Here is a 15,035-nt window from a genome sequence, read left to right as displayed (position 1 = left end):
GGTGGAAGATATATTCAATAACTTGGATATGTCCGATATTTGGCTGACACAGAACTTTTCTTCTATAAAGCTGCTTCTTGACCACGTAAAGCTAAGACAAAATGATCAATATCTACAACAATGGAATAGTGATATATTTACATCATCAAGAGGTAAAACGTACGCTATATTTAAAGAAAATCTTAGTTTAGAGAAATATCTTATCCTATTACCACAAAAGTCCTGGACTACTTTACTAAAATTTAGAACCTGCAACCATTATATGCCTATTGAAACTGGGCGCTGGAACAACACCCCAGTGGAACACAGAACATGCACCTTACGTAATACAAATGACATAGGAGATGAATTTCACTATTTATTCACCTGCACATTTTTTTCGTAAATTTACGTCACTCATTGTTAATGAATGAATGAATGAATGTTTAACGACACCCCAGCACAAAAAATACATCGGCTATTGGGTGTCAAACTATGGTAATGCAAATAAATAAAGTGATGATCGACATCAATATAAAAATTCAAGACTTAAACAAAAACAGTGTAAAGAACTGTGCAAAAACACAAATATCACAGAATTTTACGGATACTGAATTTTACTCAAAACTTCAATTTTGTGCTGTATTGGCCATTCTCAAAGAAAATGTTACACCCCTGCACCACGGTGAGGTTACAGCACACGCAGGCGCTCGTTGTTAAAACCATACTATTATATTAAACCCAGTATGCTGAAATATAAGCGTTTGATGACTAATAATAAACTAAGTGCCCTTAAGAAACTATGCAAATTAATAAAAGAAATTATTGACAAATTCCATAAACCCTAAAACTACAGCTGCCTACAAATAAAAATATATACACTATCCATTATTGCCATTATCTATTTACGAATATGTGTGTGTGTATATATGTATGTATATGTATGTATGTATATGTATGTGTGTGTGTATATATGTATGTATATGTATGTATGTATATGGATGTGTGTGTGTGTATATATGTATGTGTGTGTGTGTGTGTGTGTGTGTGTGTGTGTTTGTATGCGTGTATGTATGTATGTATGTATATGTATGTGTGTGTATGTATATGTATGTATGTGTATGTGTATACGTATATATGTTTGCGTATATTTTTGTGCATGTGCAGTATGATGATTGTTCCACACCATACATAGCTGTGTTAATACCATTGCATATTACATTGTGAATTTATTACATATATGCATTGTACTGTATACATATATATTATCTCCTGTAAAACCCATCTTGTCACTGTCAAATATTATTATTTCATATTCCCCATATGCCGTTGTGTAACGGCCTGGGAGAAATAAAGTTCTGTAAAGTTCTGGTCGGCCTCAGTCAGTCACTGAATTGCCCAATCAACATGGTAAAGACTAATCACACTGGTCAGCATCAGTTAGTCACTGAACTGCCCAATCAACATGGTAGAGACTAACAGAACAGAACAGAAGAACATACATATTCTGATTTTGACAAGATGGTTAACAGGAGGATACAAATAATAGGAATACATTGCTTGGTACATATATGAATAACAATACAAATACATGACATTACATTACATTATAAAGATATGTGTATTAATAATATAAATACATGATATTACATATAGAGATATGTGTATTAACCATATAGATGCATTCTGCGGTGTAACAGAGTAGAGTTATATTGTAAAATATAATTATTCACAAAATTTCAGTTACAACTGTGTACTTTATAATTATTGGTATTACAATATAGAGGTATAAATAAAATAAATAAATAATAATAATAATAAAAATAAAATTTTCCTAATATAACAATAAGACATAAAATAATGTAATACGATTTAAAATATATCAAGTATAGTTCTATGTTGACCTTTAGTTTCATTAACTGGTTAATGTATGGTAATTTTGGTTGTTGTTGGGTATTGTTGTTGTTATGGGCGTTTAATTTTTTTTAGTGTGCTTATTCTTTTACTGCTCATAAGTTCTCTAAATTTATATATATTTGGTCGTATATAATAATATGGACGTAAACATTCTTTCCGGGTATTATTGAAAAAACTACATACAAATAAATAATGAAATTCGTCTCCTATGTCGTTTTCATCACAAATAGTACAGTCTATCTTCTAATAGAACTGTATTCAAACGTCCAGTCTCAACAGGTAAATAATGGTTAGAAGTCCTAAATTTTATCATAACTGTCCATAATTTTTCAGGAATAATATTAAGATAATTTTCAAAATTTAGTTGGTCTTTGAAATATTCGTAGGTTTTACCTCTCGATGATTCTGAAATATTATTTTTCCATGTTTGTAAATACTGGTCGTTGTGTCGTATGCTAATTTGTTGTGATAGCCATTTTACCGATAGAAAGGTTTGTGATAACCATATATTACTCATTCCTAGATAATCTAAAATATTTTTAACAGCAGTAATCCAGTTATAGTTAGTTCCATTGCTAATATGGTCTCTCATCATTGATTTGTATAATAATAGAAATAGTTTAGATTGTTTCCCCGAGATAACTCGTGCCCAATAACAAATTAATCTTTTGTGGATAGTCAACTCGACTGGCATTCTACCAAGTTCACCATATAACATGCAAATTGGGGTAGCTTTTTTTCACAGGGAGAAAATGTCTAATAGAATTGATTTGAACAGAGTTATAGATGTCGTTGTTTTCGAATCCCCATATTTCACATCCATATAATAATATTGGCAGAACCATCGAGTCAAACATTTTGAGTTTACATTCTATTGATAGATGACGATCTTTTGCTTTTGCCAGAACGAAATACATAGCCTTTGTCGCCTGTTGTTTAAGTCTAATCTTAGTATTTTTTAAATTTATTTAGTTTAGTAAAATGGCACCTAAATATTTGTATTCTTTGACATTTTCCGGTCGGCATCAGTCAGTCATGAATTGCCCAATCAACATAGTAGAGACTAATCACACTGGTCATCAACCATTGGATACGTGCTTAGTCTACTGAATAAATTATTCAAACACGTCTGTCGTGGGCATACATGCTTGAAATGCTCATCAGTAAAACTGAAACACGTGTTTGGTCTTGGGTGACATACAGGGGTAAATTAAAGTGCATTTGCTCGGTTCCAAGGCTTGTAATCAGTCATGGCGGTTGAGACAAGACAAGCAGTCAATCCAAGGGGTTGCTCAGTGATGTGGCCTCGAATCAGTTATCTTCCCATTTGGTCGACGTCGGAAATTTGTCCGCGCAAGTAGTCTACTGTTTGACTGTGATTATTTCATGGCATACAGCTTTGAATTGGCGACTATTAGACTAAAGTTGACAGGGGAGAGCATGTAGTTTGCAAACATGTGTAACTTGTTGACATTGAAGACTTTTTTGTGGTAATTCCGGCCCATGCAAAAGCAATGTTTTTTTTATGTAAAATGGGTGTACTCCGGCCAGGTTTAGTGGGTGTATTTGTTTAAACCAATATCCTGGGAGAAAGAGCTGGACAATAGGGGTTGTCCTTTTCAGGACATGTTTCCCTCAGGCAAGCTGATATTAATAAATATGTTATAGCCATTAAGGTTATATAGAAACATATAGCGTAATTAGTTGTGGTCCGTGGCCTGATATATTGCTGGTGTAGGCTCATTGGCCAAAATTGTCTCTACCTAACATATTTATCAGTTTCTGCCATGATGATATGGTGGTACTTAACTGTTTCACATTAAAGTTAAGGGCGAAACTTTCAATGATTTGATTCAATGATTTTTTCAATGATTTTCGAACACGTTTCAATGGCTACAACTTCCAGGGGTTAGCACCAGTCAGCTGATCAAACAATTACTGTTTTGCAGTTTGTTTTAAAAATACCCCCCCCCCCCCCCCCTCCGCACACACATAAGTTTCAGAGGTGACAGTTGTAATTTTATTATATATTAATTTTCTTCTCTTTCTTTTGCGATCCACCTCCAAACCTCCTCCAAAGTTCCCTTGACATTACGCCTAATGTCATTGTCCCCCCCCCCCCCCCACCAATGGATTTTCTGGATCCACCACTGATTATGTAGCAGGCTGCCAGCCATGATACACTCAGTGACCTAACCCGACCTAACCACACTGTCGACACCTGGCGAGTACAAAATGTGAAAATCACAGACCGTGCGCAGTCACAACGTTGAGTGAATGAACTGAAAGTAGAGCGAGGAAGTAGGTTTACACGAGTGAATCTCGGGTCACGTGACTCGGCGAGCGTAGCCGAGGCTATAGTTTGTACATGTATAAAAGGCTGTCAATGCAGGCTTTTAGTTTTCCTTACAATTTCAAAAACAATCGGGAATGAAGTTTGTAAAACTGATCAAAAAAGGTCAGGTAATATTGGTAGTTGGCATCGAAGACGATGAAACTAAAATAAAATGGGCTGCTAAGATGATAAATAACAAGAGAATGAAATATAGAAAGTCGAATATTAAAACGTGTAGACAGGAGGCGGGGCTTCTGGCCATGTCAGAGAATCGATTTGTGTCGTCTGCAATACAACAACGGAATCAGAGTCAATTGAGAACATGCAGAAACAAATTCAAGTTACGGCAATATCTTCTTCACATGATGCACCAGCTCATGGTTTATCGACGGTTCCGAATTCAAGAAAAACAGGTAAGAAAAACAAAATAAAACAATGTCCATGTTTGGAAGGTTACAAAACGCACGTGACTATCTTATGTATTTTTATAACCAAGCCACGTGTGAATCAGTATTACACACAAGTGAAATGACCTCATTCCAACTTGATCGCAGGTGAATTCAAGATTACAGAAAACAATAAATATTACACGTACGGCGGCTGATATGTCCTTGTAACAATTTAAAAAAAAGAAAGATGATGTGTTATTTATATTATAAAGAAGACTACACAAAAATAGTATTTATTAAAATGGTAAAGTGTGTTTTGTTTGTGTAGCTACATTTGCTTAGTCTTCGTGGTTTCTTTTATTCGGTTCCGGCATTTAATGGCTAGCTGTCATCCATCGACTTGTCGCATTACAAATTTAAATAATCAGCCAAAACGTGCCGAGTGCACAACCTTTATCAACCAAGGACTGTGCTGTGTTCTAAATATGTCTGAACTCTGTATTCGTCAACACGAATGCATGTAGATATGGACTACCGGCAGTCTACCGCTCGTTATTTAAATCGCCGTTTTAAAAGGTTGTAAATTCAGTTATCTTCTTTTTTTTTAATTCTAAAATATTTTCATTTATTTTTTTAACAATTAAATTATATTTAACTGAACAAAATTAGTGTTTTTAGAAGCATTTTAATATACAATTTATTTATTTCAATGTTTTAAAATAAATGTGCAACCTTTTAAATAAGTGCATGTTCAAATACTAGTACTTTAATGAAGTAAGGAAAATTAGAAATATTCCTTACTGAATGAAGTTCAGTATCAATGTATTGTTTTTGTGAATACGAGCGATATTAGGGTCCATTATTTGTTAAAAGTGAAACAGACACAAGTGGAGGATGTATATGTAGAGTTCAGTGTTTAAAATGGATCAATTTTTGGAGGACTTTGATCTGTCTTTGGTAAGTTTTACTTAGCACATCTTACTATTAAGAGTATCGCTGATTGATAAACAAATATGGCAAATGTGTCATTTTCGTTAGATTGATAGAAATTGGATCGTTATTTTTATTTTTTAAAACTTGCCCAAACACCCCACCCCACATAAACCTTGCGGATTACGTGTTTGTAGTTCTGGCTATGTGACATTTAGGATATAAAAATTCTGTGTACATAATTTATTAATATACCAAATAAAAAATAACAAATCCCAACTGTGTTCAATGTTTAACAGTTGAAGAAAGAATTCCTTACACGCTGATGAATCGTAATTATGTTTCTTTGCCTTCTGTTTAGAACTATTTTACTTTATTCGCCATTTATCCATTCGATAATCAAACTTCGGAATTACCTACGAGCTGAAATTCGGAATGGTAAAAACAACTCCATTTAGAATAAGCAATAAGACCTGATGTCCATTGCATTGTTTTTATACTGTTCGTTTGCAATAGAAAAAACCATTACATACCAAGTTAAGACACGGGTGCAGTAATCTAAAAGCAAACTTTTATCAAGTTGGGCTTACTTACCATCGATTTCACGTGTAGTTGTTGTGACTGTCTTGGACAAATTCGCAGGGAAATTCGCTTAATGGGCCCAAGACAGACGTGCTTGAGCATTCAGTAGATGTGGAAATCATTTCGAAAACAATTTTGACTTTTTTTTCTTTCTTAGAAGCATTTTATGTGAAGTCAAATACACATTCCTTGGAATCGTAGCAATGATTTCAGCCCAAGAACTAATTTTAAATGATAAGTATTCTAAGTGATGAAGGCAATAAATATTTAGTTTTAATCATGTAGATAAAATGTATAAATGAAACACAGACGATTCCCTCAATCAGTAAATGTGATGTGTTTGTGGTTTAGCAAACATGCTGTCAAGTTATCGAGCTCATAGAAAGCTTTCATTTCTTTTTTCTTTCTTTCTTTCAATAATATTTTGTTCATATTTTAAATTCAATAAATAAATATATCATTGTCGTGAATTGTCTAAGCTGATTTGTCCAAGACGTGTGTGTATAGCCGTAACAATTTACTGAATTTGTTTTCTTAAAGTCTTGGAATTATTTGCAGAAGTCATTCTGATGGATGGTGTTTGTAGACAACAATTAGGATATTATGCACTTTTTTAATCATTTTATTAGGAAGTTTGGGGGTAATCTGCAAAAAATGAAATGATGATGGTGATAATGATGGTGGTGGTGGTGGTGGTGATGATGATGACGTGATGATGATGATGGTGGTGATGGTGATGATGGTGATGATGATGACGATGATGATGGTGGTGGTGATGATGGTGATCGTGATGATGATGATGATGGTGGTGGTGATGATGATAGTCGTGGTGGTGGTGATGATGGTGATGGTGGTGGTGATGATAATGATGATGGTGATGGTGATGATGACGATGATGATGACGACGTTGATGATGATGATGATGATCCATAATCATAACAATAGTTTTCCATCCCATCCAGTGCCCCACGAGTGGTATATCATTTAGGTTGTAACATGTCCTCACGTGTCCGTGGGAAAGTGCATAAACAAGAACCTTTGGTGATCTGGCTAAGTATTTATAATTAGAATTTTTTTTTATTAAGGTTTTGATTATTTTGTATTATCCGAACATAAATTAATATATGACGCATTCATTTTATATTCCATGTAGCTACCTCTGGAACCGTATGTCAATACGTCACCTGTGCCTGTGTCAACCATATCAAGTTACGTCAGTCAGTCTACTGTTCATAATGTGACGCAACCAGGTTACGTCAGTCTGTCACCAGTTCCCAATGTGACGCAACCAGGTTACGTCAGTCCCTCTGCAGTTCATAATGTGACGCAAGCAGGTTACGCCAGTCTGTCACCAGTTCCCAATGTGACGCAACCAGGTTACGTCAGTCAGTCTACAGTTCACAATGTCACACAAGCGGGTTGCGACAACCAGCCACCAGTTCCCAATGTGACGCAAGCAGGTTACGCCAGTCGGTCTACAGTTCACAATGTGTTGCAAGCAGGTTACGTCAGTCATTCTACAGTTCAAGATGTGACGCAACCAGGTTACGTCAGTCCCTCTGCAGTTCATAATGTGACGCAAGCAGGTTACGCCAGTCTGTCACCAGTTCCCAATGTGACGCAACCAGGTTACGTCAGTCAGTCTACAGTTCACAATGTCACACAAGCGGGTTGCGACAACCAGCCACCAGTTCCCAATGTGACGCAAGCAGGTTACGCCAGTCGGTCTACAGTTCACAATGTGTTGCAAGCAGGTTACGTCAGTCATTCTACAGTTCAAGATGTGACGCAACCAGGTTACGTCAGTCAGTCTACAGTTCAAGATGTGACGCATCCAGGTTACGTCAGTCATTCTACAGTTCAAGATGTGACGCAACCAGGTTACGACAACCAAACACCAGTACCTCACATGCATCATGCGGCTGCTAGCACCACCAATACTCGGTCGTCCACGTTCCATTGCCCCTCTAACCCACCCCGAAATGATTCTGAGAATGTAATATCACTGCAAAGACCAAGTCCAACACCAATCACAACCGAGATCTCATCTCCGGCGATTACGTCATCAGTAAACACCCAGCCGCCAAATCGAATGCCGCGTCACAAAAGGCGTTCTCACATCAAAGCTGAAGTAAAGCGACGTCATAAAATCCAAGTAAGGATATGAAATACAATAGTAATATTTGGTGATGATTGTTGGTGTGTTTGTTTGTTTGTTTGTTTATTTCAGCTCTTGCACAATAATTTTACTGATTAATTATGATCACCCCTTAAAGGTTTCTCATGACATTCATGTACATTTTATATTAAAACAAAACACAGATAAGAATAGACTAGTACATTCTGTACCGGTTATTATCTTGTTTATATTATGATATATTTGTGTAAGTCAGAATATTTAATTAATTAGATATTAAACAATGGATATTTTCATTATAACTAATCGGATCAACAGCAAGCTTATGTGCATTATTATTACAGTTTATTGATAATTATTCAATATGCCTAAAATTGTTGTCTTTTCATGACAGGACCGATTTGACGAGTTAAGAAAGCTAGTTCCTGCTATTGCTGACAGTGTCAGCAGAGAAAGTAAATCTACTTTGCTATTCAAAGGTATGCACGCTCGCGTTAGTGGGAAAAGTAAATGCTTTTTAACGACACCTCGGCGCAATTTAAACTTAATACATTTTTGTATTTTGTAGTCCAACATGAAATGCTAATTTCGACACTTGTTCAAGACTTTGAGAGAAAACATCCCCTGCCACCACATAGCTTATTATATGCATGTCTATATCTACTTTCTGATAGAGGGCAACAAATGCTGTGGCCTTTGCATTTCCAGTCGTGGTGCATTAGTTGGAATGGGAGAAAACTCTGAGTCCACTGAGGACGATTGGGCTGCCAACTGATTGCACCTCAGATAATTAATGTCCTGGATGTGCGTTGTGGTGAGGGAATTAATGTCGTGGATGTGCGTGATGGTGATGGAATTAATGTCCTGGATGTGCGTGGTGGTGATTGAAGTAATGTCCTGGATGTGCGTGGTGATAAGGGAATTAATGTCCTGGATGTGCGTGGTGGTGAGGGAATTAATGTCCTGGATGTGCGTGGTGGTGAGGGAATTAATGTCCTGGATGTGCGTGGTGATCAGGGAATTAATGTCCTGGATGTGCGTGGTGGTGATGGAATTAATGTCCTGGATGTGCGTGATGGTGATGGAATTAATGTCCTGGATGTGCGTGGTGGTGAGGGAATTAATGTCCTGGATGTGCATGGTGGTGAATGAAGTAATGTCCTGGATGTGCGTGGTGATAAGGGAATTAATGTCCTGGATGTGCGTGGTGGTGAGGGAATTAATGTCCTGGATGTGCATGGTGGTGAATGAAGTAATGTCCTGGATGTGCGTGGTGATAAGGGAATTAATGTCCTGGATGTGCGTGGTGGTGAGGGAATTAATGTGCGTGGTGATAAGGGAATTAATGTCCTGGATGTGCGTGGTGGTGAGGGAATTAATGTCCTGGATGTGCGTGGTGATAAGGGAATTAATGTCCTGGATGTGCGTGGTGGTGATGGAATTAATGTCCTGGATGTGCGTGATGGTGAGGGAATTAATGTCCTGGATGTGCGTGGTGGTGAGGGAATTAATGTCCTGGATGTGCATGGTGGTGAATGAAGTAATGTCCTGGATGTGCGTGGTGATAAGGGAATTAATGTCCTGGATGTGCGTGGTGGTGAGGGAATTAATGTCCTGGATGTGCGTGGTGATAAGGGAATTAATGTCCTGGATGTGCGTGGTGATAAGGGAATTAATGTCCTGGATGTGCGTGGTGATAAGGGAATTAATGTCCTGGATGTGCGTGATGGTGATGGAATTAATGTCCTGGATGTGCGTGGTGATGAGGGAATTAATGTCCTGGATGTGCGTGGTGGTGAGGGAATTAATGTCCTGGATATGCGTGGTGGTGAGGGAATTAATGTCCTGGATGTGCGTGGTGGTGAGGGAATTAATGTCCTGGATGTGCGTGGTGGTGAATGAAGTAATGTCCTGGATGTGCGTGGTGATAAGGGAATTAATGTCCTGGATGTGCGTGGTGGTGAGGGAATTAATGTGCGTGGTGATAAGGGAATTAATGTCCTGGATGTGCGTGGTGGTGAGGGAATTAATGTCCTGGATGTGCGTGGTGATCAGGGAATTAATGTCCTGGATGTGCGTGGTGGTGATGGAATTAATGTCCTGGATGTGCGTGATGGTGATGGAATTAATGTCCTGGATGTGCGTGATGGTGAGGGAATTAATGTCCTGGATGTGCGTGGTGGTGAGGGAATTAATGTCCTGGATGTGCATGGTGGTGAATGAAGTAATGTCCTGGATGTGCGTGGTGATAAGGGAATTAATGTCCTGGATGTGCGTGGTGGTGAGGGAATTAATGTCCTGGATGTGCGTGGTGGTGAGGGAATTAATGTGCGTGGTGATAAGGGAATTAATGTCCTGGATGTGCGTGGTGGTGAGGGAATTAATGTCCTGGATGTGCGTGGTGATCAGGGAATTAATGTCCTGGATGTGCGTGGTGGTGATGGAATTAATGTCCTGGATGTGCGTGATGGTGATGGAATTAATGTCCTGGATGTGCGTGGTGGTGATGGAATTAATGTCCTGGATGTGCATGGTGGTGAATGAAGTAATGTCCTGGATGTGCGTGGTGGTGAGGGAATTAATGTCCTGGATGTGCGTGGTGGTGAGGGAATTAATGTCCTGGATGTGCGTGGTGGTGAATGAAGTAATGTCCTGGATGTGCGTGGTGATAAGGGAATTAATGTCCTGGATGTGCGTGGTGGTGAGGGAATTAATGTGCGTGGTGATAAGGGAATTAATGTCCTGGATGTGCGTGGTGGTGAGGGAATTAATGTCCTGGATGTGCGTGGTGATCAGGGAATTAATGTCCTGGATGTGCGTGGTGGTGATGGAATTAATGTCCTGGATGTGCATGGTGGTGAATGAAGTAATGTCCTGGATGTGCGTGGTGATAAGGGAATTAATGTCCTGGATGTGCGTGGTGGTGAGGGAATTAATGTGCGTGGTGATAAGGGAATTAATGTCCTGGATGTGCGTGGTGGTGAGGGAATTAATGTCCTGGATATGCGTGGTGATCAGGGAATTAATGTCCTGGATGTGCGTGGTGGTGATGGAATTAATGTCCTGGATGTGCGTGATGGTGATGGAATTAATGTCCTGGATGTGCGTGATGGTGAGGGAATTAATGTCCTGGATGTGCGTGGTGGTGAGGGAATTAATGTCCTGGATGTGCATGGTGGTGAATGAAGTAATGTCCTGGATGTGCGTGGTGATAAGGGAATTAATGTACTGGATGTGCGTGGTGGTGAGGGAATTAATGTCCTGGATGTGCGTGGTGGTGAGGGAATTAATGTGCGTGGTGATAAGGGAATTAATGTCCTGGATGTGCGTGGTGGTGAGGGAATTAATGTCCTGGATGTGCGTGGTGATCAGGGAATTAATGTCCTGGATGTGCGTGGTGGTGATGGAATTAATGTCCTGGATGTGCGTGATGGTGATGGAATTAATGTCCTGGATGTGCGTGATGGTGAGGGAATTAATGTCCTGGATGTGCGTGGTGGTGATGGAATTAATGTCCTGGATGTGCATGGTGGTGAATGAAGTAATGTCCTGGATGTGCGTGGTGGTGAGGGAATTAATGTCCTGGATGTGCGTTGTGGTGAGGGAAATAATGCCATGGATGTGCGTTGTGGTGAGGGAAATAATGCCATGGATGTGCGTTGTGGTGAGGGAATTAATGTCCTGGATGTGCGTGGTGGTGATGGAATTAATGTCCTGGATGTGCGTTGTGGTGAGGGAAATAATGCCATGGATGTGCGTTGTGGTGAGGGAAATAATGCCATGGATGTGCGTTGTGGTGATTGAAGTAATGTCCTGGATGTGCGTGGTGGTGAATGAAGTAATGTCTCCTGGATGTGCGTGGTGGTGAGGGGATTAGTGTCCTGGATGTGCGTGGTGATGATGGAATCAATGTCCTGGATGTGCGTGGTGGTGAATGAAGTAATGTCTCCTGGATGTGCGTGGTGGTGAGGGAATTAATGTCCTGGATGTGCGTGGTGATAAGGGAATTAATGTCCTGGATGTGCGTGGTGGTGAGGGAATTAATGTCCTGGATGTGCGTGGTGATAAGGGAATCAATGTCCTGTATGTGCGTGGTGGTGAGGGAATTAATGTCCTGGATGTGCGTGGTGGTAAGGGAATTAATGTCCTGGATGTGCGTGGTGGTGATGGAATTAATGTCCTGGATGTGCGTGATGGTGATGGAATTAATGTCCTGGATGTGCGTGGTGGTGAATGAAGTACTGTCCTGGATGTGCGTGGTGGTGATGGAATTAATGTCCTGGATGTGCGTGGTGGTGAATGAAGTAATGTCTCCTGGATGTGCGTGGTGGTGAGGGGATTAGTGTCCTGGATGTGCGTGGTGGTGAGGGGATTAGTGTCCTGGATGTGCGTGGTGGTGAATGAAGTAATGTCTCCTGGATGTGCGTGGTGGTGAGGGGATTAGTGTCCTGGATGTGCGTGGTGGTGAGGGAATTAATGTCCTGGATGTGTGTGGTGGTTAAGGAATTCTAGTTCTGGATTTTTATGATGATGAGAAAATTAGTGTCCTTGTATTTATATGGTTGTAAGAGAATTAATGCCCTGAATTTGTATGATTTTCTGTTATTTTCAGCTAGTGAGCGGTGTCAAAGTTTAGAAAGAGATATCCAAGAACTTCATCAAGAAACTGTTGCCCTCAAAGAGCAGATCCGCGTGATGACGTCACAGCTTGAGTAAGTGGCAGCTGATGGTGAAATCACGCTAATGGTTTTAATTTTATTTGTCTATTTTATTTATTTGGTATTTTTTATAGTTCACGGAGTAAATACTTATTTTGATGGTTCTTGATGGGTTGTGTTTCAGACATGTTCAGAATGAACTGCCTGTCGGTGGCGTCGACGTCATCGACAGTTCCAACCACAACTTACAGAGAATGTTTGACAACCACATCCAGACACGTGCCAGAGAAACCTGGCAGTTCTGCATAGTATCCTTTAAACAAGTCGAAAAACACACTTTCTTTTATCTCTTTGTCTATTTGTATATCTGTCTCTCTCCCTCCTTCCCACTCGCTCCATCCTTCTCTCTCTCTCTCTCTCTCTTTCTCCCTTATTCTATAATTTGGTATGCGGAATCTATGGAATTAATGGGTTTTCTTTGATAATATCATACTGGCGTTAACCATTATACGATATACATGTGTGTATGTAGGTGTGTATGCGTGCGTGCGCGCGTGTGTAACGTGACTTTTCTTTAACTGGACCAGATTTCGTTTTTAATTACTTCTTTGTTTGACTCCTTCAAAACGTCCGTCTCCACCAAATGTGTGCCAGAGTTCGTGGAGAGTGTCAAACAGTGGGCTGACGACAAACTGACTCTCGTCAACTTCAGACCTCGTAAGTGAACACCTCTGTTGATACTAAGACACGGGCGTCACAAGCAGGGGTGGGGAGGTTGGGTACTGTCACCACTCAACTGTCTGTCTGTCTCATTCCCTCCCTCCCTCTGTATCTTTGTGTGTGTATGTGTGTGTGTGTCTGTGCGTGCGTGTGTATCTGTGCGTGTGTGTGTCGGTTTGTGTGTATGTTCGTGTGCGTGCGTGTTGTGCTGTGTGTGTCTGTGTGTGTGTTAATGTGTGCGTGTGTGTGTTAATGTGTGCGTGTGTGTGTGTGTTGTGTATCCGTGTCTGTGTTTGTGTGTGTGTGTGTGTGTGTGTGTGTGTGTGTGTGTGTGTGTGTATGTATGTATATATATATATATATATATATATATATATATATATATATATATATATATATATATATATATATATATATATATATATATATATATAAGAAAGTAGTAGAATGAGAAGTAATCATTCTGGTATTTATTTTTATGGCTGAGATTGTTTTTTTGTGTTCGTTTTGTAGTTATACTTTCCACCCTGAAACAAATCAGCACCAGTACGTCTATACTGACAGAGCCAGAGAAATTCAAAGAGGAAATATCCGCGCTGGTGACGAAATCCAACAGGGAACTGCCGTCATAAACACATTTCAATGGCATCCACAACATAGTTGGATGAAACTAACAACAGTTACCGCAATGATCAAACACGCCCGAAGGCTCTGACTACAGTTTTAACAAAAGTATTATATATGTATGATATAGAATAAATATATGAGTTTGTATATGTGTGACCACAATTTAATAAACAAGTTAACTTTTAAACTGTTCTATCTTCTGTTTAATTTCTAATTGATACATGCAGAAATTTAGCAACCAAACATATCTAGACCTATCTTACATACTTGATGGGTGTGTGTGGGTGGGTGGGTGGGGGGGGGGGGGGGCGGGACATATTCCAGTGGTAAAGTGTTCGCTTGATGCACGGTCTATCTGGGATCGAACCCTGTTGGTGGGCCTTTTGGTTTATTTCTCGATCCAACCAGAGTTCCGATACTGATATATCGAAATATTTTATACTGGTTAATGACACTCAGAACTGTGACATCACTGTTACATAGTGCGATAAAATTGACAACAGTTACCGCAGAGATAAAAAATGTCTGAAAGCTTTGACAAGTTTTAACAATAGCAATAGTTATGCTTGTTGAACAAATATTACCCAAATACACCTATTTTGTTCCCTCCTTCACCTTAATTTGCCTATAGTCCATCATACACGTAAAAGCAGTGTGGTTGCCCCCACTCCCACCCCAAATATAAAATCCTGGCTACGCCAATGGGTGTGGGTGACGGTCTGGAAGAATAACCGTTTGTGCATGCGATCGACCCCCCAAAA

At 39.5% G+C, this 15,035-nt stretch overlaps 1 protein-coding gene across 1 annotated transcript; it reads left to right on the top strand.

Moving 5' to 3' along the window:
* The first annotated feature begins 4,258 nt into the window (after window positions 1–4,258).
* On the top strand, window positions 4,259–14,461 carry LOC121372435 (carbohydrate-responsive element-binding protein-like). Its single transcript, XM_041498740.1, has 7 exons — window positions 4,259–4,644; window positions 7,286–8,287; window positions 8,664–8,748; window positions 12,882–12,981; window positions 13,112–13,235; window positions 13,515–13,644; window positions 14,161–14,461. The coding sequence occupies exons 1-7, from the start codon at window positions 4,327–4,329 to the stop codon at window positions 14,277–14,279; spliced, it is 1,878 nt and encodes a 625-aa protein (XP_041354674.1). The 5' UTR covers window positions 4,259–4,326; the 3' UTR covers window positions 14,280–14,461.
* The last annotated feature ends 574 nt before the right edge of the window (window positions 14,462–15,035 follow it).

The sequence above is a fragment of the Gigantopelta aegis genome, chromosome 4 (assembly GCF_016097555.1).
Source record: "Gigantopelta aegis isolate Gae_Host chromosome 4, Gae_host_genome, whole genome shotgun sequence".
In the NCBI taxonomy this organism is placed as follows: Eukaryota; Metazoa; Mollusca; class Gastropoda; order Neomphalida; family Peltospiridae; genus Gigantopelta; species Gigantopelta aegis.
This window is presented reverse-complemented; position numbering and strand designations above follow the sequence as displayed.

What these genes read in the sequence shown, in the direction of transcription:
- LOC121372435 (XM_041498740.1), top strand. Translation starts at nt 4,327, where the DNA reads ATGAAGTTTGTAAAACTGATCAAAAAAGGTCAGGTAATATTGGTAGTT. An exon ending in AGCGACGTCATAAAATCCAA is followed by an intron (nt 8,288 to 8,663) that starts GTAAGGATATGA and finishes TTTTCATGACAG; the next exon opens with GACCGATTTGACGAGTTAAG. An exon ending in ATCTACTTTGCTATTCAAAG is followed by an intron (nt 8,749 to 12,881) that starts GTATGCACGCTC and finishes TGTTATTTTCAG; the next exon opens with CTAGTGAGCGGTGTCAAAGT.